The sequence below is a fragment of the Chaetodon trifascialis genome, chromosome 5, assembly GCF_039877785.1.
Source record: "Chaetodon trifascialis isolate fChaTrf1 chromosome 5, fChaTrf1.hap1, whole genome shotgun sequence".
NCBI lineage: Eukaryota > Metazoa > Chordata > Actinopteri > Chaetodontiformes > Chaetodontidae > Chaetodon > Chaetodon trifascialis.
Window position 1 is genome coordinate 9,494,135 of NC_092060.1, and position 27,542 is coordinate 9,521,676.

At 41.6% G+C, this 27,542-nt stretch overlaps 2 protein-coding genes across 5 annotated transcripts; both read right to left on the minus strand.

Annotated features, from left to right (window-relative positions):
- Window positions 1-906: 906 nt before the first annotated feature.
- Window positions 907-8,356, minus strand: ap1ar (adaptor related protein complex 1 associated regulatory protein). Of its 3 annotated transcripts, none has more exons than XM_070962444.1 (10): window positions 8,146-8,356; window positions 6,898-6,946; window positions 6,775-6,801; window positions 6,357-6,382; window positions 6,179-6,275; window positions 5,907-6,005; window positions 4,990-5,051; window positions 4,474-4,547; window positions 4,085-4,207; window positions 907-2,885 (listed from the first exon to the last, which is right to left on the minus strand). In XM_070962444.1, exons 1-10 carry the CDS (start codon window positions 8,214-8,216, stop codon window positions 2,614-2,616), a joined length of 900 nt encoding a protein of 299 aa, XP_070818545.1. In that variant the 5' UTR covers window positions 8,217-8,356; the 3' UTR covers window positions 907-2,613. The 3 variants fall into 3 exon arrangements, with proteins under 3 accessions (XP_070818545.1, XP_070818544.1, XP_070818546.1); XM_070962443.1 differs by having other exon boundaries at window positions 4,990-5,054; XM_070962445.1 differs by lacking the exon at window positions 5,907-6,005.
- A 369-nt stretch (window positions 8,357-8,725) lies between these two features.
- LOC139331465 (cilia- and flagella-associated protein 100-like) lies at window positions 8,726-13,564 on the minus strand. Of its 2 annotated transcripts, XM_070962933.1 has the most exons (15): window positions 13,474-13,564; window positions 12,551-12,622; window positions 12,352-12,449; window positions 12,020-12,236; window positions 11,839-11,903; window positions 11,490-11,653; window positions 11,225-11,305; window positions 10,927-11,099; window positions 10,705-10,792; window positions 10,513-10,549; window positions 10,260-10,414; window positions 9,713-9,842; window positions 9,380-9,582; window positions 9,194-9,287; window positions 8,726-8,987 (listed from the first exon to the last, which is right to left on the minus strand). In XM_070962933.1, exons 2-15 carry the CDS (start codon window positions 12,579-12,581, stop codon window positions 8,862-8,864), a joined length of 1,662 nt encoding a protein of 553 aa, XP_070819034.1. In that variant the 5' UTR covers window positions 12,582-12,622; window positions 13,474-13,564; the 3' UTR covers window positions 8,726-8,861. The 2 variants fall into 2 exon arrangements, with proteins under 2 accessions (XP_070819034.1, XP_070819035.1); XM_070962934.1 differs by lacking the exon at window positions 12,551-12,622 and having other exon boundaries at window positions 13,474-13,544.
- Between the last annotated feature and the right edge of the window lie 13,978 nt (window positions 13,565-27,542).

The window sequence follows — 27,542 nt, forward strand, 5'->3', positions numbered from 1 at the left end:
CACTGCTTGCTTTGGTTTGTAACCCTCAAGTCTCGTACTTCAGGCGTGTGCATGAGAAAATCTCAAACAGTCTGTCCGCAGGACATGTCGCCTTGAAAATGTCAGCGCTTGCAGACACATTTCACTTCCAGCAACAGCTCACAAGACTGATTCAGATGATATTTAAAACTCCCAGCCGTGCGTGGTACCCCATGTTCATTGGTCACTGCAGTGAGTGTATGTGATGTCCAATACATGTTTCTACATTTTATTTTTTTTCTCTTAGGCTCAGTGTGACAAGGAATGTTAAGGTACAATTTGTTTTTTTGTTTTTTTTTACAGAAAGTTACAGTGATTGAATGAGAGTTTGTGTAATCACAGCAAAACATTAACATTCAAATGTGCTCAAAACAAAACTCCTTAAATTACACACTCTGCAAATCACCCCGTGCCTCGTCTACACACGTCTACAGTAGTGCACAGTTGTCAGATCAGTTTCTTCTTCACGCAAGTCTACGAGCTGCTAACACCAAAGACCCACACGCTGGAGTGCAAACAGTGAACTGCTTCTGATTCAAACAGATTAAATAATCAGTGTTACACACTATCGTCTTCCACTCGTGCTCAATCGTACCCGATGGATGTGAAAATGGAACCAGGATGATGTGCACAGCAGCGCTGGATCAATCACAGGAACATGACAAAGGTTGTACCACAGAGTCATGTTTGCATTTTTTGGTGACTTTTCTTTTTTCATCCAGACGCCACAAGATACCAGCAGCGATCAGATTCTGATTTCTGAATGTTTTTGGTTTCATATCAGACTAAATAAAAATGATTTGCCTCCTGAAAACATGCCGAACACTACATGCCAGCAACCAATCAGAAATCAGCCATGCCTTTTTTTGAAGCTGCTAAATGGAGCAATTTTTGTTTTCAGTGATTGTCTCCCGTTAACCTCCACCTACTTTGAATATTTCAGTTTTCTCAGTTATTCCAAAGTATTTCAGAGCAATTATTCATATCCACAGCTTAATCAGCAGAATTAGTGTCACCAAATTATTGCTGGTTGCAGCTTCTTAAATGTGCAGATTTTTAATTCATTTAATAGTTCGGTATTTTCAGTCAAGCAGAGAACCAGTTGAAGAAAATGATATTCAGGTTAGATGCCGGCAGCCTGCTCAGATAATATATTTGTTGGGGTAAAGAAGCAGTGCATGTTTGACTCTGCTCATCCCGGCTCATTCACCTTCTTTATGCTGTATGCTTCGCTGATCAATGTGGATGTCATGGTGCCTGGCAATGATGCTGCTGTTCTGTGCTATTGTTTTTGATATAAAAACATCTTCCAATGAAGTGTCAGAAAAAGAAGAAAAAGACCTGTTTCAAACCCAAGTGTCCTACGGTCCACCAAGTTTCATTGTATGTGCTTCATTATGTTGTTATATAAGACGTCTCATGTTCACCAATGGAAATGTGTATATTTAGAAACTTAAGATTGAACATATTCCTGCAGAATGACAGTGAAAGCGTTTCCATGCTTGAGGCTTCCTCAGAGCTGTTGACCCTTCATCAGATACGAAGTTGTTTTAAGTTAAATGAATGTACCGGCAACATTACTCTGCATCGTGTTTGGCCATTCAGTAAAAAAAACACTCCACTCATGACTGGAGTGGAACTGAGCTCAGCGTTCTCGTCAGAGGGCGCATGCAGCATATCACAAAACGAGCGCAGGCATACCCCATTATTGTCGAAGATGACTGCCAATCAAACAGTTTGTTGTGCAGCCAATTCAAGATTCAGAAGAAGTTTTGATGATAACGCCCCATCGCCACCCCAGATCCTGAGCCTGGGCTCGAACGTGGAATCAGTGGCTGTATTATTACACTGACTCAGCAACTTTCATATGGAACTCAATTCTTTTTCTGCCATCATGCAGTAATTTTATAAAACTGAAGCTGAGACAAAGTTGGCCTTTTTGTGTGTATGTGTGTGTTTGTGTGGGTTTTTTCCACACAATAAAATCATGCAGGAACACTCTTGGTGTTGCCGCTGACCAAGGCACTGGCCTCAGAGCTGCAGCTGGTCCCCAGGCATCGCACCGTGGCTGTCAACGGCTGCTAAACAGTGAGGACGGGTCGAACGCAGAGGGCAAGTTTTCCCCACTGGGATTTAAAAAGTACAGCGTGACTTCATAAGTTATACTCCAGCACCGGTTCTCCCCAAAGCTGTGAAATATGTACATTTCCATCAGTGAGTATGATACAGGGCTCCTAAAGCAGCCATCTGCTTTGATAATCAAGTTTCCGTTCAGAGCAGCTTCTGTTTCATCACCTGGGCGCTGAGAGTGAGCACTAACTGAACGACGTGTCAGCGGATGGGAACTGATCAACTTCAGTTACAATGCAGAAAATGGTCGGCTAAGTTGGCAAATGAAGGCACTGAAAAAATGAGTATTTGATAAAACGGTCACTACACTGTGGTTTAGTGTAGAGACACAACATATTCCCGCAGCATCAGTCTCATATTGAAGAATATGAAGAATAAGTGAGTACATTTCCATTTCATGAGGCAAAAAGCTGGTGAGCTTTGATATGAAGAGGACACAACAAACGTCTCCTTTGGTGCTGGACACTATCTGTCCTGGCCGTCCAACCTGAGGCCACAGTCCGAGGCGTCCTCAGAAGGGGTGTCTAGGACAGGATTGACAAAGCCTTCGAATTCAGTGTCTGCATTGTCCTCTGGATGGGTACTCACAAAATCATTCTCCCACTCCAGCGCATTGGAGTCCTCAGAGGCCGAGGGGGGGCCACTGTTCATCTGCTTGCTGCCGGGCCTCAGGGCTGCGCGCAGGATGTCCTCCTCCGTCCGAGACCTCTCCCAGGCTGGGAGGGCACGATTGATTCCTGTGACGCAAGGACATGAGCTTTCATTCTGACAGCAGAAGTCAGTGCAGTCAAAAACTGCTGCAGGCAGTCATCCGAGTAACCCGTGTCTGTCAAGACTCTCCAAACCAAGTTTAAAACACAGCATATTGCATTTTTATGTCTTTTATGGAACTTTGCCTCAGTGCTATATATGTTCAGAGCAGAACTGACTGTATATATGCACACATTGGCCATTTATTTGAAAAATATGTCTGATCATGCAGAAGACTTTTTTTAATTTAGGGATAGTGGTCAGGTGAAGCGATCCATTATCACACAATCGTGAGTTCCCTTTTTAAATCATATCGGCAACAGCATTGATCAAAGCTCTACATCCCCTTGAATTCTTGGCCTGATAATATACACACAAGATGACAAACACAGGTTTAAATGGCTATCAAGGGTACGTTTCCACACCTGTGATGTGTCTCATTGTAATTTGTGTCTGTGTATAAATAGTCACTGAATTTCTCAGCTCTTGAGAGACCTCTGCACATTTCATCCAGAGCTGCACTGACTTTGCTGGGTACTGAGCTCTGGGGAAAGCGAAAGAATTGCCAAAGGACCTGCAAAAAAAGCCATGCAGCTGTTTCAAGATGCACAACAAGGAGGCGCTTGAACAAAAATGGGCAACATGGTCAAGTTGGATCAAAGTCATTTGGAGTGATGAGACCAAAAATTGAACTTTATGGTAACAACCATAAACGATGTGTTTGGAGAGGAGTCCACAAGGCCCAACAAGATATAGGTAGAGTCTACAGCAGTGGTCCATAACTATACATGAGGGGCTTCCTTTAAAAGGACTAAGCAGCCTAATTGTGAAAGCTGCTGGATGTACATATGAATGCCTGAATGATGACTACTGACTTGTTTCACACCTGTTATTTACATATTTGGATGAGGTTTTAGAGGAGGGTTGATACAAATGAGACATCCTGCACGCTCCACCTTGTCTTCCACCTATTTGCTGCAGTGTCGCTGAAAAACAGGATCAATCTTGGCTGAGCAATAACAGGTGCTCTGCAGAACAAGGTCTGACCCTGTGTGACCGAACGTCAATCAAACTTCAGTCAGGACGTTACAAGAACGTTTGGCAGATCAGTGATCTGCAACAAGTTGTAAAATCAACTACTCGGCAATCGAAAGCTTTCCAATTCGAGCAAAGTTTTAACTCTCACCCTCCTCGTCCTCCCACTCGAGATCCAGTGAGGTCCCGTCATCGTTGGTGGAGCGGGTCTTGGTGGTGAAGTCCCAGCTGCACTCTGTGTTGGGAGTCACCACGTTGGTGTCAGAAGGCAGTCCTGGAAACAAAGAGGGAGATGCAGCAGACTGAGAACTGAAAACATGACATACACAACTATGCTCACTCACACTCATACACTCATTTTCTTGCAGTTGTATGTTCTTAAAATTAATAATAAAATATTTTTCTGTATTTCACCATATCATCAAGAATATCATTATGGCAGAAATACCCAGAAATCTCTTGATAATATGTGAGGGCCACACCCCCCTCCCCTCACCCATCAGTAGAGCTCCCATAACTAAGGCGAGGCGGTTCACTTACTGTTGCTCCTGAAAGCCTCCGACTGGGCTTTTACATTCTGGAGGTAGATGTCAAAATCCTCCCCAGAGGTTTGTCTGGAACAGGCCACAACAAGAAGAGAACTGTAAGAGCAATCAGTCATCACTCAGGGGGCCTGAATCCTTCATGGCTATGGTTTTTAATGATACCTGTTGTTCATTTGGATGAGACCAGCGCTGATACTGTGCTCAGCTTTGTGTGCTCGTAGCACAGTAAGACTTAGTAACGCACTGACTTCTAAGACTGGATGTGTTGTAGTGTTATTATAGCTGCTCTGCAGCCTACACACTGCCTGGCTGCAGGGGAAAACTGTGTGCTCACCACTGTTGAGAGCATAAGAAAAGAAATATGTAGAATCCCTTTAAACACAACCAGGATGACTGTCTGCAAAGTACGTCTGCTTTGGAACGCCCACTGAAACCTGCACAGAACCTCATGACTGCAGCTTGTCCTCATCTTAACAACAGAGCTGTTGTCTAATGAACTGAAGTCACTCACTTTCTTTGCTGAGTTTCACCTCCGGAGCCATCTGCTTTGCCCCGTTTCCTCTGGACAGACAGCTGCTGACAATAACAACCACAGATCAAGTAAAAGGGCCATGATTAATATACAGAACACATGAATTAAATGAACAGTTAGCAGCTGAAGTGTTATCAGACTAAGCAGCACCAGAGAAGCAGTGGGATGTTGAATGAAAAGCAAAGAAATATCAATCCCAGCAGAGTCATTATAAAACTGACATGAAAAGCCATTTTTCCTGCAGTAGGCCTTTCCCTGAAACTGTACAGGAAGTATAAAGCCATGATAAGGCAAAACATGCCATACTGTTATATTCCAACAGTCCACATCTTTCTATACATGATGTGGGGATGCAATGAGTGTAAAAGCCAGGCAAAATAAGGGGATTATTTACAGCACAGGCCTTGTCTTTCCCTCATTTCACTGCTTGAACTTATGAATGAGGTTCATTGCCAGTTTTATATCTATTTGCACTTTATATTTGCTATATTTTATGCATCATCTACTGAATATTATTCCACCCTGAAGTGCCCAACTCAAATAAATGTGCCATCTTTCGTCTCTTTACTACAAAGTAACTGAAATAGTTCTGGTTAGCATTGTTCCATTGCAGCTATGATGTGTCTAAATGATGACTGAGGATGGTAACATGCTAACAGACTGTTTATCAGGTCAATAAAGCACTGAAAGAGACAACAATTTCACTGGCTGGATAACAAGGACAGGTCAATGAGGACACAAAGGAGACAGGAAACAGAGGAAATGTCACTGTGGCCCTTAAAGACGCAGACGGCTGAGGACTTGAAATGCTGAGAAGCCTCTGCACAGGTCCAGCAGGTTAGAGGAGGAGCTGTTTTAGTCAAACTGGCAGAAGGGAGCGCTCAGTGCCGCCTCACCTCCTTCAATTTGCGTTCACGTGCCAACCTGGCGGCCTCACGCTGGGCGGCATTTCTAGCCTCCTCTTCTAGCCTTAACTTCTCCTCTTGTGCCTCTAACTGAAGCAGAAATAACAAAATGAAACAAACACAAAAGACACAGAACAGAAAATTACAAAACAGAAAAAACAATGCAGCAAATGAAAAATAAGCAAAACTAGGTCTCAAACATAAAATGAGAGAACGGAGGCTGCTGATCTACCAAAGACAGATCCCTGTGAAGAGGCTCTCACCTCCACTTGGAGCTTCTGGTCGATCAGCAGCTGCTTGTCTGAGATGGCAGTGTAGCGGTGCTCTCTGAGGTGCTTCATCTCATCTTCACTGATGGGCCTAATTAAAAAACTAAATGTTACAAACGGGTTTTTTGGTAAGAGAACACTTGTGTTTTTAGATTCACAGCAGGTCTCTTACCTCGGACAGGGCTGTGGACTCTCAGCCTGCAATGTAACAAACAACAGTTTACCACAGAGCAATATGAGCACTGTTTGAGTCAAGTGCTACCAGTCTGGGACACTGCAGACACTAATCTAGTTACTTCCTGACTACTCAGTGCATCACAGTGATGGGTGCACAGCGGTGCACCCATCATTTTCTATCCATCAGTGGAGGACGGCTATCAGAGGAAAACCTGATGGGAGTCTGTCAGTAAAAAGTATCCTGGGAGAATGAGCATAATGCAGCTTTTAATTAGACTATGTCTTAGAAAACGATCAAACCATTCCTGTGGGATTGGTATGAAGCAGTAGAGGATTAATGAGAGCGGAGAGAAAACTCAAACTTATTTACTAAAAGCTCATAAAGACAAGATCAGAAAGATGAGCAGACTTACCTCATCGCTCTCTACCAGGTTCTCAAACTGCAAATTTAAAAGTCACAATTAGACATGTAACATTACACTGAATCATCAGAATTAAAACAAAGGAAGCTATACTAGCAAATGTACGACTCTTACCTCTATTGTATAATGTTCCCCTGTGGTACTGCTTCTGAAGTATTTTGATCTGTGGGAATAATCAAGAGAGCATGAACACACAGGCAATAATGTGAAACCTGTTAAAGGCCGATCATGTTAGACACACACACACACACACACACACACACACACACACACACACACACACACACACACACACACACACACACACACACACACAGTGTATAGCACTCATCATATATCGGCATTGTAGTCAAAATCTAGTGGCTGTGAGCACAGACATCAACTGCTATGTCCAGATTAAAATCACTGCACAGTGAATGAACACGTTGCTCATAAAAAAGTCTCAAAAATCAACCTCAGTAAGCACAGTAACATGACATGTGCTAAAACTTTAGCATGGAAGCTAAATGCTGCTCAATTACACAGACAAAATGATCAATGTACTTTCCTGTCAGTAACATATTAAAAAGGACCTCCTGTTTCTGATCATAGTAACTCTGAAAATGAAGAACGGTCTGTAGCACCTGATGGTGAGGACTATTAGTCCAAAGTGTTAAATCCCATAATTCAAAAGCAGAAGCAGAGTGTACGCAGTCAGTAAAATATGGTTTTATTTTATTACTTTTTATTACTGCAGGCTGTCAATTTCCAATGTCCAGTGATGGATGGGTGTGGGACAGCTTGCTGCTGGCGGACAGCGAGCACAAGGCACAGTCAGACTAAAAACATCAATTATTCACCTTCAATTTGGTGACATAACGGCCCGCAAAAAAAGCAAGAAACAGGCAGCTGAAACATAATGTATCGGGGGACTGAGCGGAAAGGTCCGAACATTAGCCCACAGTCACAGTCAGACTGGTTTAATGGAGTTCTCTCATTCAATTAGACGAGCTCAACTACACGTCCAGGCTGCTCACAATAGGGGTGGGGTCTGTTTGGCTACAGGTTAGACCCCACAATAGTGTAACCAGAAGCTTACTCAATGACCCGTATCTCTCGACTACAACATTAATACCAGGCTAACACAAAGAGCTGTCAAAAGTTCAGAACAAACACACACACACACACACACACACACACACACACACACACACACACACACACACACACACACACACACACACACACACACACACACACACACACACACACACACACACACACACACTGCTGCCATTTATCGGCTAACCTACTGTGAGCTAACATTAGCATTAGCGCTGCTTCTGATGATGCTCTCATGCTAGTTAGTTTAGTTTCACTTACCCGCCTCCTCTCTGGATCCTGTTGGCTTCTCTCCTGAAGAGCCCAACACAGTATGCCCAGCAGTTACCCATCGCATTGTCAAATGCTCCTTTTATCTAGCTGCCTAGCTAGTAATCTGCTGACAGCTGCTGGTGCTCCAGTATAGGTGACTACATGTCCTGCTGCAGCCACTTCCTCATCCTCCTTCCTGTCCGATAGATGACAAGGGCTCGCGGAAATGTTCAACACCACCACCTACTGTCGTTTTCTTGTCATTTTGGATAAATGTGACCAGGTTTTGTCAGTACATAAGGTAGGGACAGTATTAGGAAGACCGGATAATATGGATGCATGTATTAACTGTAATGAATAAGTTTGTCGGCAGTTTGTTTGATAAATGAATGCACATTATGCTAATATTGAACAGTAACACTCAGCCAGGGACTCAGCTCTTCATGCAACCACACTTTATTGTGTTTGCACAGTTCTTTCACACACACACACACACACACACACACACACACACACACACACACACACACACACACACACACACACACACACACACACACACACATCTTTGGCACGGCCTTTTAACACACACCATAATGCTATGTTTGTGTTAACATCCAGCTGATGCTCATTTATTAACTATATTTCATTTTATGTCCTGAATGTGGTGCAACATATTTTCACTCCTCAGCTGTTGTACATTTAGTTTTTCTTCTCTCTCTTTTTTACTCTGTGTCCTCCAAGGTGAAGAGGTATTCATGGATCTCATCTTCATCAGGGCCGCTGTCCACTTTGCTGACTCTGACTTTCTGGGGAACGGGTATGCATCTCGGCATGAGCTTTCTCCCACTCTGAAAGAGACAGAAGTTGAAGCATCACGCCTGGTTTGTTTGTCTCTCTCTCTTTTTAAAAAATAAATTACAATTCAGTTTCATTCTGCAAGACAGGTATTCATTTTCAAGTGTGCGACTGAACCAGGTTACACTGTGAGTGTCTGTTGATGTTCCCATGCATTAAAAGAGAATGTAAAAAAAATAATAATGAGCAAATGACTTACTGTTTTCTTGGAGTCGGCCAGGGATCTCTCCATGTACCTCCTCATCCTTTCCTTCTGTTTCTCTCTCTGCTCTCTCACTTTTTCCTCACGTTGTCTGTGACATGATGTAGGAAGAGAGGGTTAGAAGAACTCTGTTTTTTCTTGCAGTCCAGAGAAAGTGAGCAAAGTACAGTCACTGAGACATACCTGCTTCTCCTCTCACTGTCCTTGATCTTCCTAATCATCTCTAAGCTTTCCTCAGGGATGCTTTCAAGGCCCTGCAGCAGCAAAGACATACGATTCTCAATATTGGTCAGCTTCTCCAAGGTGCTGAGGTTGGTCATCCTGTCATCCACGCAGTAGCGATGGACCTCTGCCACCTTCTCGCCTAGAGCGTCCAACATAGCATCCTGCCAGCAAAAGGAGGAAGGTGTAGAGACAAGATATCTACTGCTTAAAACTGAATGCTATCAGGCATGATTTCTAGGTGTTGTTACCACTCAGATCTTGGACGTAGTCAGGCACATTCTGCTTCCTCACCTGGTCTTCTGTGTTTAATGAGACGTGGAGCTGAACCATCTGTTTGAGTTTGGCGGCTCTTGCCTTCTCACTGTCGATTCTCTGGTTCAAGTCGCGTATCTGCAGTGTTAGCTGCTCTTCATCCTTTTCACTTTGAAAAAGAAAAAAATGATTCAGTATTCGATGGATGAGGACAGGATAAGGGAGTAAGTAGTGTACAGGAAAAAACAAGGGTAAAAATAGGTCTGAAATTCCAAGTCAAAACATTTCAGTAAGCACCTAATGGACCTGCCTATCGAGCACAGGAAAGATGGCAGCTTTTATATTTTAGTTTTCATTCTATGAATTGATTATTCAGCACAAGCTTTCAACCCAGAGCGACCGAGAATGAATGCAAAACACTTAAATACCCAATAGTTTGATCTGCTTTTATTCCTGTGATCACAGCGCGGTCAGGTCAGATAACAGAGCAGAGAGTAGGAAGATGTTTTAAGTAAAGAACCTGCAGATTTCAGGAGAGTCTGCTCATTCCCTCACAGAGTGCTGACCCTTGACCCATGATGCTTACATTTTCTTTCTGGTTGTCTCCATGGACTGTCGGAGCTCTTCCAGTGTCTCCTCCACCCTTGTAGAGTTCTGAATAAGGGACAAGTTCTGCTCTGTCAGCTCTGTCACCAGATCCAGTAGCTGCTGGGGATCAGTGAAGTACAGCTCCGGCTCGTCCTGCAGAAGTGACAAACAAAGTGGGCAAGACAGGAGCACCGTGAGCACTGCAAAAAAGAACAGTCAGAGAGCTACATTTTCAATTTGGGGATTCTGACCTCATATTCTGAGCTGTCACTGTCACTCTTTGCGGTCCTAACACTCCAAAGAAAGACAAAGTTTTTGGAGCAGTATGTTAACAGGATTTCAAACGAATTCACTGCATGATATTTTACAACTGCATCAGCGTGTATGAACGTGAGAAGTGAATAGAGGATAGGAGTGGAGTGGGTGTCTTGGTGTTTCCTTACAGAGCACTGCTGTGGGCTGAGGATAGCCTGGTCTCTCTGATAGGAGGAAGCTCTCTACCTGGATTGTAAACCTTGCTCTCCAAACGTCCTTTGACCATGTTTCAGTTTGATGGAAAAACAACAACATCAGGACACTGACCAGTATCACCCCGGTCCACATAATCTATCTGATGTTGATTCACATTGTTTTAAATGACACCAAGTACTTGTCATTTCTACTACCTGACTCCTCACGCTCCTTCTTTTGTTTGTCCTGAGGTTCTTTGTCAGATGGGAATTTCGTTTTCAAAGCCTTGGTCTTCTGGGCTTCCTGCCACTCTGGAGGAGACAACTTGAACAGGAGCTCCTTGTATCTCTTGTAGTCTATCAGGATTTCTTCAAACTTAACAAGTTCGCTATGAAAAAGACAGATTGAAATCCACATGGCACGACAGATGTATTTACCATTATTTACAGCTACGAGACTTTTATGCACTAACACATTGGTAACATGCACACTCAAACACGATCAGAGTGCTACCTCTTTATGGTTCCCACTTCAGCAGTCAGCTTCTTGACCTCAGCATTCTTCTCCTGTTTGGACTTCGCCTCACGTTCAAAACTGACAAGAGAGACAAGACAGCCATTCGCAGTGTAACTTTTTAAGGTCACGTGTGTCCTCTTGTTAGGGCAAAAGCAAGTCTGTGTCTAGAAGTAATTTAAAAGTAAAACACAAATTCAAGAAACTCAATTTAATTTTTAGTCAACACGACAAAGTAAGCAACATGTCACAACGTGACACTGACCATGATCTGGCCTCCACAGACTTCTTCTCATTCTCCCTGAGGAACTCTTCAAAGTTGAGGTTGTCTCTCTCAATGACCTTTTCGAGCTGTTTCAGCTGTTCCTCCTCTTTTGAAATGGCCTTGTCCATCCTCAAAATCTCGGACCTCTTTGTCATCAGAGATAACTGAGTGAGGGAGAGTAAGAGCAAATGAAGCAAGAGGGCAAGACCAGTGCAATCCCTAAACAGTGGAGTAATTCAGCTGGTATGACAAGGGACAGATCTGGTCCAATCTATTATGCTAGTCTAACAAACATTCAAAAAGCATCACAGTGGACTGCGAAACTGACTCCTGAACTTGTTTACTTCACCTCCAACACTGCCTTCTGCCGCTCCATGGAGATTAAGTCATGTTTGCTGTCCTTTGTAATATTTTCTGGGGACACAGGACAGACAATACTTAACATTTACATTAGCAGGTCAGCCATGGAGTGCAAAAAAGTAACACCTTTACAAAATTTGACAGGCTTTGACTCTACTCTCTCCACTCACCTCGTTTCATCATGGCAATCTTCAGCTCATGTCTGCCAGGGGTTTGAAGAACTGTCCGACTCTTGATTTGTTTTACATTCTTCATCTTCTCCTTTTCTTCCTCCTCCATGTCCACCTCCTCTACTTGTTCTGCTAGCTCTTTCTTCAGCTTGGCCATCATTCTTGAAGTGTGGGATGTCTTCTTGTCAATTGACAATGCCAAGAATTCACGCATCTCCTGTGCAAGAAGGAGAACAGCAGCCAAGACTTTAACATGGCAGTTGATTTTTTGGGTCTTTCACACTGTGCCACACAAGTATCATGCATGTCTGTGCACAAACACACACACCAACCTGTTTTCGTTGCTCCTTTTCATTGATGCTCAGTTGAAAAATGCTGTTACCCTCTGGCACTTTGAACGGGCTCTGTCGAGTCTCCCTCCTCTTCATGTCTACACACAATGTAATGTTGTAAACAACTGTTCATATAGTTTTCTACAGTTCCATTGTTTGCACTTTCTATTTCACAGGTCTGTCTCTCTGCACACTGTACCTGGTTTGTGTGATTTTGCAGCAACATCCATCTCTGAAACAATACTGTTGCCTGAAGAAATCTCTGGTTCTTCTGTTGAAAACATTGTTAATAATGGTACAAACTCATCATCAATCACTAACTATTTGCATCGTGTCTTATGTGTGAGGCATGGCATTGTAACAAATATTTACTGGGCTGTGGTGACGACATCTCTGAGGTTACTTCCGGCATGTGGCGCCACTCTGGCTCAGTGTTCAATTTAGGTGCAGTTTACAGGTTGCCGAGATTTTGATTTAGGCAATTATTTTAATTATTTTATTCTATATAATGCTTGGACCCTCTTAGCTGTCTTGTCACTCTTCTCTTTTATATCCCCCAAAACCCTCGCCAAACAATCCGTCAATTTTGAATCTCGTCATTTTAACGTTACTCTGTAAATTGGTTATCTGTCATTTAACCAGCATACCCCATGCTGGTTTTGCTGGTGGATAGCTTTGCTGGTCTATGCTGGTTTTTCTAGCAGGGCGGTTCAGATGACCGTATTTACTCTTTTACTAACTAACTACTTTGCATGCCAGCTAATTCTGTTTTGAAAAGTAATTTCTAGTTGTCGACGAAAGATAGCTGGTTATGACAAGATGTAAAAACAGTTTTTACTGAATATTTGTCTTTCCACAAATGAGCTTCCGTGTAACGTCAGTTTAGCATCATCTCACGCGTTGAATGAGCACAGACATGCTAACTAACATAGCTAACAAATTTACACTTTATTCTGACAGTAACGCTAAGCTAACTGTTAGCTTGTCAAAGTACATTACCTCATAGGATAACCACAGTTTGTGTCTCTCATGATAAACAAACTGGGTCTAGCTCCTGTACAGGTTAGCATAAAGCAAAACTACACGTTTGTTCAATTCTGTGTAGAAATGAAATCAACATACCGTCAGATAATGCTGCTCACGCATTCAACAACTATCGTTATTCTCGTAATTTTCTTGCTCTTTAACCTGGGCTGTTCCGTTTGCGTACTGTTGTCATGGTAACAGTTGCATTCACTGTCTCCTTGTTCATGTTCTATTTAGGCCCTTTTCTGTATGATAAAAGCAGAGTTCAGTAGATGAATAGAGAGTAGAAGAGATCTAGTCTTGACTAGAAACAATGAGTGACTTTGTTATTCTGCTTTGGTTTGACATTACATTTGGCATTCACAGGAAGGCATCTTTCAGTGGGCCAGTCATAGTCATTCTCCACTAGATGGCACAGACAGATCACACACAGTGTGTCTTAGGCAGAGCTCAGTGTTTCCTAACTGTGTTGGATTGCCACCTCAAGTAGAGAAACCCAGATTTCAGGACTCTATGAGATCTTGCTGAAAGATATATAGGCATATTTGTATTTGTAGTGAACAGTGCATGTATACATCAGTGATAATTTCTTCCTGAGTTGAGTCGACTTGGCTGCCAGCACTGCTTTTAGTTCATTGTGTGTACCAGTGAATATACTTAGAACTCAGTACTGTATATTTCCTCCCACGCATCCACACATGACCCTGCACATCTCAGCTCAACAAAGCAGCCCACACACTACACTTGCTTGTAGGAAATCCCAGTGTCAGATTGTCAGGTTAAAGCAATGCAAACACATGGGCGAGTGTTGGCTCTCCCAGCAGAAAAGGGCACTTTGTGTAGGGAAAGGGGAATGGTGTTTTATTCAGATTTGAAGGAACAGTATGATGCTTGTCAGGGGTGGAACAGTGAACCTAAAGCAAGTCCTAGCACAAAGATTTGTTGAACTTTTCCAGCTTTCCTTAAATTCTTGTCATGTCTTCACAAAATTCATGATGTGACTATTCACAGGTTTCTTTAAAGCAATGTTACTGAAGCCAATCCTTTGGTGCAGTTGCACAGAAAGTTGATCTGCATACTGTATCAAGGTCTCACAATGCAGATAAGATTGCGTGCTGCATTATGAAGATGCTGTGCAGCTGGTTTCTTGCAGCGTTGCATGGGTTGTTTGAGCATTACAGATTGCCTCCGCCTCCTCCACGTTGTAGCCCAAAGACAGTGGATATTTGGTATTATGTAAGAGGTGAACAGCCCTCTATGCATAATGATATCAGCAGTGTTTCTTTAAACATAATTAACCCTGCCACTTCAATGAACACAAACATCTGAAAAAAGATGCACACTCATAATTACCAGACAGAGAAAAAAGTCTGAAAAGAAAGCCTTCTTGAGCATATTAATGTGGAGTCTAATGATAAATGTGAGGTGGACAGGTTCTCAAAAGCTGATTCTCTTCCTCATGTCTTGCAGTGAGTTTGGGTCGCTGAGTCCAAAAAGCAGCACTGACCTGCTGTCATGAAACAAATATTAGAGCAAAGTTGGAGCTGTTACTCTGTCAGGCAGCTGTGAGATGCAGGCTGAGCTCAGGTCCATATGACTGTGCTGCCGGGCTGCAAACTGAGACAGCATTTTAGAAAGTGAGGCTGTTGTACGTGTCTGTGCAACCTTGCTCACTAAATTATATTGCTTTCTTCCCAGAATCAATAGACATAATTTCCAAATGATGAACCAAAGTTTATTAATACAGTAGATGCACTGCACAGATTAAAAAAAGCATAAATAATATATCCTGATTAAATATTGATCATGTTTTCGAACTTCAAGTGATGTTACTGGATACTTCGTTCCTAGCTTAATAAATTCAAGACAAGACAGTATTACAGGGTAATACCTGCAAATGCAAATATATTTGCATTGTGCATATACGGATTATTGACATTGCTAGTAAGTCACTGGAGTGCACACTGGTTGGAGTGCATTGATTAGTTAAAGGCTCAGTTGTAATATTTAAGATCAAACTGCAGAGCTCTCAGTCACAAGCTCTGTCATTAAAATGTAAATCTGAACCACTGCCATGCTGTCACTGTCCTGCTGTGAATACCAACATGGCACCAAAGCAATAACATTTGATTTCTGAAGTATTATGAGAAGTGCATTATCCTGGTGTGACTTGTGACAACCTGTCATGTGTCCATGGCAGAGGCACATCTGTTTAAGTGCTCTCATTTGATTTTATTAGCAATGCATCAACTCTAATAGCATACAACATCCTCTTACAGTACAGTTCCTCACCAGCGCTGTAGTGGGAATTGCGCTGTCACTAACTTTGGCCTGGTACCAAAGAACTGAAGCTCAGAAGTCCAAAGAAAAGTCTTTGTCTTCACTTTTGGACTTGTACATATATTTTTGTCAAGCATTTCAAATAATAATCATGTCAATACTGAAAACTGAAAAATATTGCAGTGCTGTGGCAAAGCCTCAAAATATAATGAATATGCTCAATTGATTATATTTGGTATTATGATGATCCTTTCCTGTTCTGAAAGACAATCTATTTAATTGAATGAATTATTGCACTGCCAATTGGGAATTTGGAAAGACATTTTCTAAATATAGGACACTCAGAAGCATGTCTAATGTCAGTTTACACTGAATAATTATTTACTGGGGAATGAGTGAATCTGCAGCTTGACATAAAGCACAGAAATTGAGACATTATTCAAATCCCCCAAATGTCTGTCTATCAGCAGAGCCAGTTTAGTTCATACTCGTTTTTCATGAAAAGACGGTCCTATGAAAGGTCTAATAGCATTAACATTTTCATTTTCCTCTGCTCATAAAAATAGTCTTTAAAGAGGACATAGTCTAAAGTTAAGTTTATATGAACAAAATCTATTTTTATAGACACGCTCAATGCAGTAAACCTGGATGGGAAGATTAAATTGAAATCTTGCCAAGACGAGAGCTCCTCTCCAGGCAGGCCATTGGGCAGCATTTGAAATTAAACCCCATTATTGCTTGTTGTACTGGTGATTGGTGGAAATGAGACAGCTGAGGTAGAAATGAAGAGAAGGGAGAGGACTTAGTGGAGCAAGGAACAACAGTTAAAAATGTTTTTAATGGCATGTACAGCAAATGTGTGGTTTCACAAATAGCCTGAAAGCCTTGTGGTGACTGTCACTATTCAGACAGTAATGAAGTGAAATGTAAGATCATTTCCAGATGATTCTCATAGATTTGCTCTGAATTTATGGAGGAGGTGACACCACTGCCTAAAATGAACTGAAAGCTCAATAATTAGAGCTACCAGACCAGACAGTGAGAGTTTAATCATCTGGAGGTTCAGACCTGGTCATCCTGATATCAGTGTTTAGAAAGGAGGCATCTGCCTACAGACAACAAAGACAACACATGTTAAATTTCCAAGGGACATACAAAATGAACAGAAAAGCATCCACACACATGATTCTGACCACCTATGACCTGCATGTTCATCAGCAGTGATCACGTCAAATCAAGGTGTCTGTGAATTATCAACTATATCTGCACGTCTATGTAGCACTTAATCTTCTTTCAGCTCATTGCTTTGATTCAGTCTCAGCCCTCTCATCAACCATATTCCTAGTACCAACAGCTGTTATCAGTAAAAAAAATAAATAAATAAAAAAACCCTCATATACTGCACCAACTGTGCACTAACCTTCCTAACATCACATGACAAAGTTAGCGGTTATCAACTAATAAGCTAGAGAGCCAGTTGTTGTTGTCTTATCTACATTGTGTCTCCTTATCTGGCTTGCTGACATTAGCTACTAGTAATTAGCTCAAGAATCACGTGGATTCTGCTCTCAGAGTTGGAGGGTGTGTGAACCTGTGGCTTCACACTGGCGGCAGGACTTCTGGAGTACTGAGTGCAGTCACCGTGGCTAATGCTAAGCTGATAACACGAGGGCTGTGTGAGTGTGTGTGTGTGTGTGTGTGTGTGTGTGTGTGTGTGTGTGTGTGTGTGTGTGAGCTTGTTTTGGAGTTTTTCTGGCCCCTAGTGGCTAAATAAATCAATGTCTGCATCTTTGAAAATCAAACCAAAAACAAAAACACCTCATTTTCTGTGTGCTTGGACATCTTTCCAGTTGTGTTTCAACTGGCTTTGAGTTGAATCACTACTGAATCATATTACTCAGAGAAAAGTCACAATTTATCTGTTTAACATGCTGCTGAAGAAACCTGACATCCAAATATTCCACATTCAGCTTATTTCAATCTATCTATGAATATTGTATTTCTGTTAGTCCCATAAGCCCTAATGAATTAATACTTTCTTGTTTACATTTCCATTTGCAAATTTAGGTACTTGTAAACATTGTGTCTGTGGGAATGTACAACTGAATAATTGGGGGATAGGTCCGCGCCTGTCGGCTTTTATCCCAGCAGAATTAATCCTCATATAATTAAAAACTCGTTTGCAGACAGACGCCTGCTCTTGTCTGGAGAAAATGCTGTCCAACTCTGCTGACAGTTTGGCAGCAACAGGACATCTTAAAGCTTTAACTGGTGAAATTAAATAGACTTGAACCACTCTTCCTCGTGAAGGTATTTCATTCTGTGACCTACAATATGCTGCGAGAATATACTCTTAGTTGATGTCCCTGCCAAACTGTTCCCTCCAATTAGCATCTTGACTTAGGAAAGTATTTCAACTCCAAATGTTTTACATGAGCACATGAATTGTACCCCAGGAAAGTTAATTGCCATTGTGACTGCTGAGAATTATGGGATCCACCTCTTGGACTAAACCACTAATGACGAGGGATAATGAGCTCTTTCACCTTGGCCCACAAATTTACTTCATTTAAACCCAGTAATCGCCCCAAATCAGGAATCATTTACTCTGGGAGGATAATAATAGTCTTTAATGCTCTCATTGACACTTTGCTTTTTGTTTTTCTTCCAATGGGATGAAAGAGATAATGTGATTGACTTTGATAATGTGGTGTTGTAATTAGCAGTCCTCTGGATATTTAGCTTAATTTAGCTGCATCGCTCATGTGTCCAGAGTTAAGTTCTGTGTGTGTGTATATATATATATATATAAATAAAGGTCCCATGATTTATATTTAAGAAGTAATTTGGGGTTCAGTGTGTTGCAGAAAGACAGTTTGACATGCAGAGCTGGATATCAAACCACTGAGCCTGAAAAGACTAACAGACCACTCTATACACCTGAGCTATAGCCACCCCCAGTTTCAGAGCGTACGCTTGGCTGAACGGTTCATGAGCATCTCTGGCTATATCAGGTGGAGCGCTACTGGCTGTCATCCCTCGAATGTATGGACTGGTGCTGAAAGTCCTCAGGCTAAAAGAGGCCTTAAAACAAAAACTGTCTCATCACTGAGGTGTAAAATAGATTAGGTTTTAATCAGAAGACAATTGCATGCAAATCAGTTTCCCTTGAAGTGCTGTGCCACTCAAGGGACGGAAAATGAAGGATATTTGGGTTAGATTCCTTTCGGCAGCCATTTCCCTCCTCTGAGACTTCCCTGTGTTTTTTTTCTCTCTGTCTCTCTCTCTCTCTTTCTGCCAGCATGACACAATAGATCCACCATTCACTGCAAAACCTCATTCATTGTCAAATCAATTTTATTATTTGGCAGAGGCTGTGCATTTGCTTTGCCAGTATCACAAACAGAATCAGCACTTTGAAAGGTGCACCTTCTGTGTTTGTGTGTGTGTGTGTGTGTGTGTGTGTGTGTGTGTGTGTGTGTGTGTGTGTGTGTGTGTGTGCGTGCACAGTGTTACTGGACCGTTGTAAATGAATCTGACATGATGATCAGTCCACATGCCATGATCTAACAGTGGCAAAAATACAGGTGCAAATTTGACATAATGACTCACAGCAGATGTGGTCAGTGTCTCATCAAGTTTCTGGACTATTGGACTCATCAAGTATTTGACATCCAGGGACATTTGTTGTTAAATACTGGACATATGAGTGCATTTAGCTAATTCCAAGCCTATCTACCAGTGCATTTTAGCAGTCAAAATATCCATACGCTCTGAGTGGACCACGATTAATCAAAACTGATACCTGGCACAGAGTGAAATATCTTGCTATGACTGTTGGGGATATAATTTAGTTGATCTTTATTCTCCTTCATTGATAAAAAGTCTGATGTAGCCAATGTGCTTCATTATGCTAGATATCTTTACGTCTTGACTGGGTTGACCTAGCATTTTTTTTAAAGCTGCAATCATCAATATTTTACATTGGCAATAGACCAGATGACTATGTGTAATATGAAACCACAGAGAGTTTTCATCCCACTCTGCAGTCCACTTCTGCTCTACAGAGTGATTTAGCATCTTTCAGCTCATCGTTTTAGTGACACGACCCACGACTTTAATGTTTTCATTGTCTCTCGTGGCTCTCAGTAGCACTGTTTCCAGCAGCAACACTCAGCTGCTGTCAAAAAACCACGGCACGCTACCCCAGCACCAGTGACACACACAAAGCTAGCAGCTAGTGAGCAGATGAACAGTGTGGATGTTATGTTAGCTGGTGATAGCAAAATATTTCCCTCAAGAGTTGGTGGAGACCAAAAGTAGAGCTAAAAGGAGAATATCGCCCTGCCTGAGTCCAAATGAATTTTGCTCTGTCTACTGAATCTGAAACTGTGTGCACGTTTGCCATTTGCCTCTTAATATAAAATGATAATATGTTGACATTTACAGCTTGTTCTGCTCAACACAAGTAGCCCAGAAAATCTCTCATTGATGATCATAAAGAGGCAAGTATTGAACAATATCTGGTCTGCTTGCCCAATATGGTTCAATTTTGAATTTCTATACTAAAAATGCTGCAAAACAAAAGTAAAATTCAGTAACATGATATACAAAATTTTGAGCAGTAAACAAGGAACAAGTCAGGAATTATTTGCTAATTCAGTATACATTCAATAATAACTCTGAAACGAAGATCATATTGTAGATAATAGATAAAGCAGATTAGATAGAAAAAAAAAGTAGACGCTGATAATAAGACAATCAGATCAAAAATAAATGGCAAGCTTCCTTTTTCACAACTTATTCCCAGAAGCTGCACAGTCATCAGATATTAGACAGGAAAGACATGGTGAGATCATCTTCAATTAACATCTTGTGAGTAACGGGAAAGTCTTTGGGGAAAACATGTCCATTCATGTACAACATAATTGCGACAACATTATTGAGAACAGGAGTTGAGAAGAACAAGTCAAAAAAGACCAGCGCACACTGTTGACGATAGCTGCTACGGACGTCATGGCACACGGTAAATGAGGCATAGGAGAGTAAATGGATAGTAAATGAATAAATGTTTTGGCTGCAGGAGGAAACATTATTTTTGACATCCTTTCAGTTCATCAAACTTTAATGTGTCAGATATACCAACTCAAAAGACTTAGAACAACTGTTTACAACTACTTCCTCTCAAAATGTTAAAGGGATTCCACAGAACATTATTACAGTCCAGATGTCTGTAATGTCCTGGCCTATATCTCAGTGTTGGAAATCTGGCTATTGGTCCAGGCCCTCTCCTGAGAGGCTCCTCTGAGAGTGAAGGTCTATTTCCAGTGTGCCTATTTATACAGTGCCTGCCTCAATAGAGAGGTGAAATGAAGCAAGATCTTCCCAGCAATCAGGCCAGGAAACTGAGGGCTCCAATGGATCAAAATCCCATTTTCGCTGTGAAACGTGAACATATTCCACCATTGCAACAGTTCCCAAAATCAATAAAATCAATGCAACATTACATTTGTGTGGTAGTAGGTGGTAGTTGGTGGGCTTGTCACCACAAGTGGCTCCTTTCATATTAGGAATAGTCATTTGATCCATTGTTAATATAAAAATATTGATTAGTGCAGCTTAAAAACACAAATATTAAATAAACACTGACTTCATATCTTTTTTTTTAATGATGTGCTGTTTATGTCTAGACTAATAGCAAGGTGATGACTGAATTTTTCCATATCTTGTGTGATTGTAAATATAACACATGTAATGTATAATTAGCTATTTTCCTTTTGTAACAGAGTCAAAAGGGCATCCCTGTGCATGCAAATACACATGCATATTTATTCATGACTGTCTCCTTCAGAGCCAGGTATGCAAGTGAATTTAAATTGCTCACCAAAAAATCTCACATTCAGAGCAGTTTTTGTATCATGAAGATGCTGAATCATGTTGCCGTCTGTCATGTAAATCTGGTTTACAACAATAACAATGTCAAGTTGTTCTCCTCCTCTTAATAAGAAAAACATTGAAACAGGTGCTGGCTTAAAGTGGAAACTTTCTTTTACAGAAACTGCATTCATTAGCCTAATCCTCTGGGTTGGGAGCACTCTTTTTCCCCCTGATGAAGTCTCTAACGGCTGGATAATATGTCTGCTCCAGGCCACTGTTGCTGAAATGCCTGGAGGGCACTGGAACAGTCTGCTTTGTGTTTCTAATCACAAGATCTGCTAAGGTATAAATGTCCTTTTATAAAGGGACGTTCTGCAAGGACATGGTAAATTATGTAATGATCTAGTATATTGTGCACAGTGTGACAATGTTACTGATTCCTCTTGGTAGCACTTGCTATATTTGCTTGTGTTTTTTAACTTTTAGGTGTGCCCTTAATGTGACTAACGAAACACACAACAAAATTGGCATCCACACTCCACCCCAGGTCTTCTTCTGCCTGAAGAGATTAAAATGATGACACAGTTGTGACATGCCAAGTTTGTCCTTGTGTGGTTGCGTGTTGTGTGTCAAAGATGCCAAGGTTATCTGGTGTCACCCTCTTTCTGTCGCATTTGCAATGGCTCAGCAAAATGGCTCAGTAAAGTGTTGTGGCTGCATCTGCTGCTGCTGGTGGGGGGCCCAGGCTGCTGTGAAGAAGACTGAGGAAGCGGAGCAGAAGCAAACTGGGGCCATGTTTTCAACATGTCTTCCACCAGGCAACGCTGTGAGCCTCAGCCCGAGGCCATTTCTGGCTGCATAGAGATTTAAATGTCATTAAAGGAATTCAAAACAACAATTAGCTGTTTAAGTTTCACGTCAACAAAAAAGTAGAAGAACATTGACAGATAAGCTTGTTTTTGTTTCATTATCCAGTTCTGACTTGTTTCACTATAATCTTCATTGGTAAATAGCTTATTAATATCCATTTTAGGTGTCTTTCAAGTTATTTTCCTCTTTGCATCTGGGTCCAATTGTTGTTTCTTTACTTTTATAATTTTTAATGCAAAGACTATTTGCAGAGCAGTAATTTATTCATGAAATCCATACTTGCATATGCACATGTGCACAAAAAGTCACACAATCACACAAGCACGTACGCACCATTTGCTGCAGGGCAAATATTCTCCCACCAACATTTACGCCTCTTCTTGCATTTCCCACTGGTCACGTCCCCTACAGACGGATTCAAAATCATCACCAGAAATGATCTATAAATGTGTGAACGCCTCATTTCTGCCTGTGTTAAGAAAAAAAAAAAAAAGCCCACCGCCTACAACAGCTGTGCTCCTGCACACTCGATGCTGGATGTTCACGTGTCTGTCTTGGTGATAAGATTAAATATATCCAATAACTTTTTCAAAGTTATTTTCAGAAAAGTTAGTTTAAGCATGTTACACATTAAAAACGGTTTTAGCCATTTTTTGGGAACAATTTTACTGCATGTCCATCTAAATGCATGAGGTTTAGAGAAACTAGATCTCTTTAAGGTTTATATTCAGATTCATAGAGTCTCTCACCCAGATCAATAATCTATGAGCAATGATCCAGTCATATTTTCTTACTGGGGGCCCCTTGGTCAAAAACATAACTGGGCAAAAGATATTGAAAGCTGCAGCTCAGAAGGAGACATTCTTAAACATGTTCAGATGAAGTGGTGAATGCAGCCTTATTCCTTTTTCAAGCTGACTGTTGCTGCTGTTGATGTTACTTTGCCATATTAAATATTTAGTTTTGGTTTTATCTTGCAGTTTGAATCATTGGATATTTGTTAGCTTCCCAAAGGATTTATCAATTTAATTACAAGGATTAGTTCTGCATTGGCAAACATGCTTATTTGCTTCTTTTTTTTTTTTTTTTTTCCAAGAGTGAGATGAGAAGATCAATACGGCTCTCATGTCTGTGTGTTCAGTAGAGAGCTACAGCCAGGTGGCAATGAGCCTGAAGCAAGGGGACGCAGCTAGCCTGGTTCCTGGTAAAAAAAAATACACTTACCAACACCTCTAAAGATCACTAATTAAATAACAAGTTCTATCTTGTTCGTTTAATCCACACACAAACAGACAATCTTTGGTGTAGGAGGGAGTTACACCAGTCGCTGGTTCGATCCCCGGGTCGGGCGGGGCCTTTCTGTGTGAAGTTTGTTCTTGCCGTGCATGCATGGGTTCTCTCCGGGTACTCCGGCCTCCTCCCACAGACCAAAAACATGGTCATTAGGTGAATTGGTGACCCTAAATTGTCCTTAGGTGTGAGAGTGTGAATGGTTGTCTATCTATATATGTTGCCCTGCGATCGACTGGCGACCAGTTCAGGGTGTACCCTGCCTCTCACCCGCTGACAGCTGCGATAGGCTCCAGCCCCCCTGCAACCCCGAAAAGGGATAGTTGGGTATAGAAAATGGATGGATGGATGGGAGTTACATGCAGTCACTATTGCTGAACAACAGCCAGGTGCTGTGACTTGATTTCACAGTGAGGTTGCCAGGTTTGTAACCTTATAATTATACAAGGACCAAAAGCAAAACTTGTGTTCGAGGACCATATCCAGCAACACACGCTGGCCAGAGATGCTGGTCAGAAGAAATGGGGAAATGGGTACAGTATGCTGTTGTTGATATAACTCCCACTGAAAAGTCAAACTACAGCACTTCAGTGAGTTTTAGGGTGTGTTCAGACAGCTGCTCTCACTCTATAGCTCAAAGCTAGCTAGGAATGGACACACCAACTGTGTGTATAGGTGTATGTCCTCTGACTGATCTCACCAAAAAATCCTCCAATCCTCCACCAAAAGACTCATTAAGCCACAGAAGAAGCATAAATTGTAACTCATTTGTTTGGAATCACATTTCCTTTAAAATCCCCCCCAGGTTCTGTCTGAACACACAGGTTGTGTCGTTGGTGGGCAGATGTTTGAACTTCAGAGAATAACAGGCCAGCTGTTTCGCCCTGCTTCCAGTCATCATGCTAGGCTAAGATAGCCTTCCAGCTTTGTACTAAACTCACAGACATGATGTCATCAGTCTTCTCTCACTCTCAGAAACAAAGCCAATTACTGTGCTTCCCAAAATGTTCCCAAGATGGGCTACACTCTAATTATTACTCAGTAAACACAAGACGTCTCCTGTAGCATCAGTAGCAGCTTCACTCATGAGAGTAGGCTTTTATTCTCCTCCAGAAAGGGGTGGCGGGTTCAACTTATATGTGGTAAAAGAAAAAAATATTTTTTTTTAAGCATGGTGTTTACATACTACAACCCTGCTGCCATAGCAGTTATTCTACACTAGTAAGAGAAAAGCATTAAACCCTATGCATTGCAGAGTATTTACACTGAGACAGGCTGATCTAACTGTTCAGCATACTGTACCCTCATGCAGAAACACAAAAGAGGCATGCATGAGTTTCACTCCAGATGGAAAAATAGCACAATTCCCCCAAAACCAAACTATCCCTTTAAATTAGGGCAAGTGCCTATACTTAGAAGCCAGGACATCAGACAAAAGAGGGCTGTGGGACATTAAGGTAATCTAGTGGACGGCTCTTATTGTGGACACTTTATTGATTTGACTGAAGACGGACGGGGAGAAAAATAAATTAAAGATAAAATCCTGCCCTGCAGGAAGCAGTTCTGAGGTGCACTTCAAAATGAAGATGAGCTCAGCGCTCACCTCTTTGGTTCGTTTCCAGTTGCTCAATAGCTCAGACCTAAACTTGATGTAAGAGTGACAGAATTGTCTAGAAAGATGGAAATTTACCATCTGTACATTACAAGGCACTCAAGTGTTGTCAAGTACTTACATATAATGGGTGGGCAGGCTTACCAAAGTAGATGAGAGGCCACTAGGGCACTGCAGAGCATAAATGCCTCCAAATCAGATTCATAAGTGGATAATGGTTCATGATGATGCCTCCTTTGCCTTTGGATAGAACGGCTTCATTTTCCATGGCTGTGGGCAGTAATAGCACTGAAGAAAAAGTGCTTCATAAAACTTAAGATATTAAGCCATTGTTTTCTGAACACTTCTCTAAAGATATCCTGTTCTTGAAGAACTCTTCAGCGCCTTAAAATAGCATTTCTAATCCTCTCGGCAAGTGGAGAGCTTCAGAGGACAAATGTTCATACATCAGTCTGACTGCAGCGTCTATGTCAAGACTTTTCATCTGCTGTCGTGTCACACCTTCCCTTTGTTTCCAAAAAATCTTAACAGAAGTAGGAACTGGCCAGCAGCGATGTGGACTATGAGGTGGTAACCAGAACCCCGAAGGAAAGAATACATGTCAATATTTTTTCCTCTGAATGTGGATGAGTGGAATTTGATGTTATTTTTATAGACTTGTATGTCAGTGAAGGTGTCTTTTTTTAATGCTGTTTGAACCCTGAGGGGAGATTCTCTTTTTGGCTCCACCTACGCCTCTTGAGGAAGGTCAGAGGTCATGGTTAGTTACAAAACAACATCCTTGTCTTCCCGCTGATGGACAGTCTCATGTTTGCCTGAGCATGTATCCAGTCGAGCTGGGTTTTCCTGAGCTTTCAGCCTCGGCAGATAAATGCGCCCTTGATGAATGTGAGTTTAACGTGAGGGCAGTGGATTAACTAGTAGTTTGGAGGTTCATGGGCAGAGCTGCTCTGAAGGTGGAAATTACTTTATCAAAAGAGTGAAACTACAGTAGGCAGAGTAAAATATTATTATTATTATTGTTGTTGTTGTTGTTGTTGTTCAAAAGCAGTCGGAATATGCACTGTAAGTTGTGGAAAAATAGAAAACATGCCCTTGAAGAAGAAGATCCTCATTTATTTGCATATATGGATGCTGCTCCATAAAGAGTTGAATGCATCAGCAGCTCTTCGTCCACAAGAGTAGGTGGAAATCTCAGTCTCAGTTAGAAATTGAAGTATTGGACAAACTGAATTCAAGACCTGGTGATGGTGCTAGATGTAAAGTCTGGGAATCATTAGAATTATTAGAATTTATCTTCAAGGGCATCTGTGGCGTACATTGGATAGATGCTTTGATGCCAAAGCAGATCAGGTTCATCCATTCAGGTTGATCATTTTTTCCCAGGGGAATCAGTACTTATAAGAAGATCACGCTTCCTGTCACATAAATCACCCTGGAATCATTCAAGGAACCTTCAGATGACATCATACAACTGAGGATATTTGTGTTGAAGCTGTGCTATACTTTCTAGTAACAATGCATCTATTGACGTGTAATGGGATAGGTGTCGCTCAAAGCTCATTGTTTTGGTGTTACAACCTGCAACTCTCACTGATTTCATTTCACCAGCTCTTGTTTTCGGTAAAGATGCTCTGATAAACCCACTGTAAGCTACCTGCTCAGCTGTAAACAGCAGACAGACAAAGTTAGCAATTAGCTGGTGAACATATGGAGCATTTAGCTGTTAGAGAGCCACACACTGCCCTCAGGAGTTACGAGATTGTTAACGAACACGTTCTGCATGAATAATAAAACATGTCAATAGCGTGTTTACAGCTTGTTCTGCTGCACCCAGTGGCCAAAAAAATCAATGAATGCTGCTTTAAACATCAAGGAAGCTGCACAAAACACTGATGTCAGCATGAACAGCGGGATCCTACAGGTCTACCTTTCTGACCCAGAGCCATGTTTAGTGGTAGCTGTTATCAGGATCAAACGTGGTCTCGTGTGGTATTGAAAAGGGTTCATTAGTTCATTAGTCTGGTCCCTGAAGTGGTAAGAACTGTTTGCCGTTTAAGGAGGATTGAAGAGGAAGTGATTTCTTTCCACCTTTAAGTTATTCTATCCATTAACTGTCAGTAACTGTTTGGTGTTTGGTGCTGAGTCACTACCTTTTTTATAGTCCCAACCTCACCTGTCCAGCTGTTATTAGCTGGGAGCCACACACCCACTGCCCAAAGGTTGCAGCCCTGAA

What these genes read in the sequence shown, in the direction of transcription:
- ap1ar (XM_070962443.1), bottom strand. Translation starts at nt 8,216, where the DNA reads ATGGGTAACTGCTGGGCATACTGTGTTGGGCTCTTCAGGAGAGAAGCC. An exon ending in GGTGAAACTCAGCAAAGAAA is followed by an intron (nt 4,548 to 4,989) that starts GTGAGTGACTTC and finishes GGCCTGTTCCAG; the next exon opens with ACAAACCTCTGGGGAGGATT. An exon ending in CGAGTGGGAGGACGAGGAGG is followed by an intron (nt 2,886 to 4,084) that starts GTGAGAGTTAAA and finishes CTTGCGTCACAG; the next exon opens with GAATCAATCGTGCCCTCCCA.
- LOC139331465 (XM_070962933.1), bottom strand. Translation starts at nt 12,581, where the DNA reads ATGGATGTTGCTGCAAAATCACACAAACCAG. An exon ending in GATTGCCATGATGAAACGAG is followed by an intron (nt 11,904 to 12,019) that starts GTGAGTGGAGAG and finishes CTGTGTCCCCAG; the next exon opens with AAAATATTACAAAGGACAGC. An exon ending in GAAGGAGCGTGAGGAGTCAG is followed by an intron (nt 10,793 to 10,926) that starts GTAGTAGAAATG and finishes ACATGGTCAAAG; the next exon opens with GACGTTTGGAGAGCAAGGTT.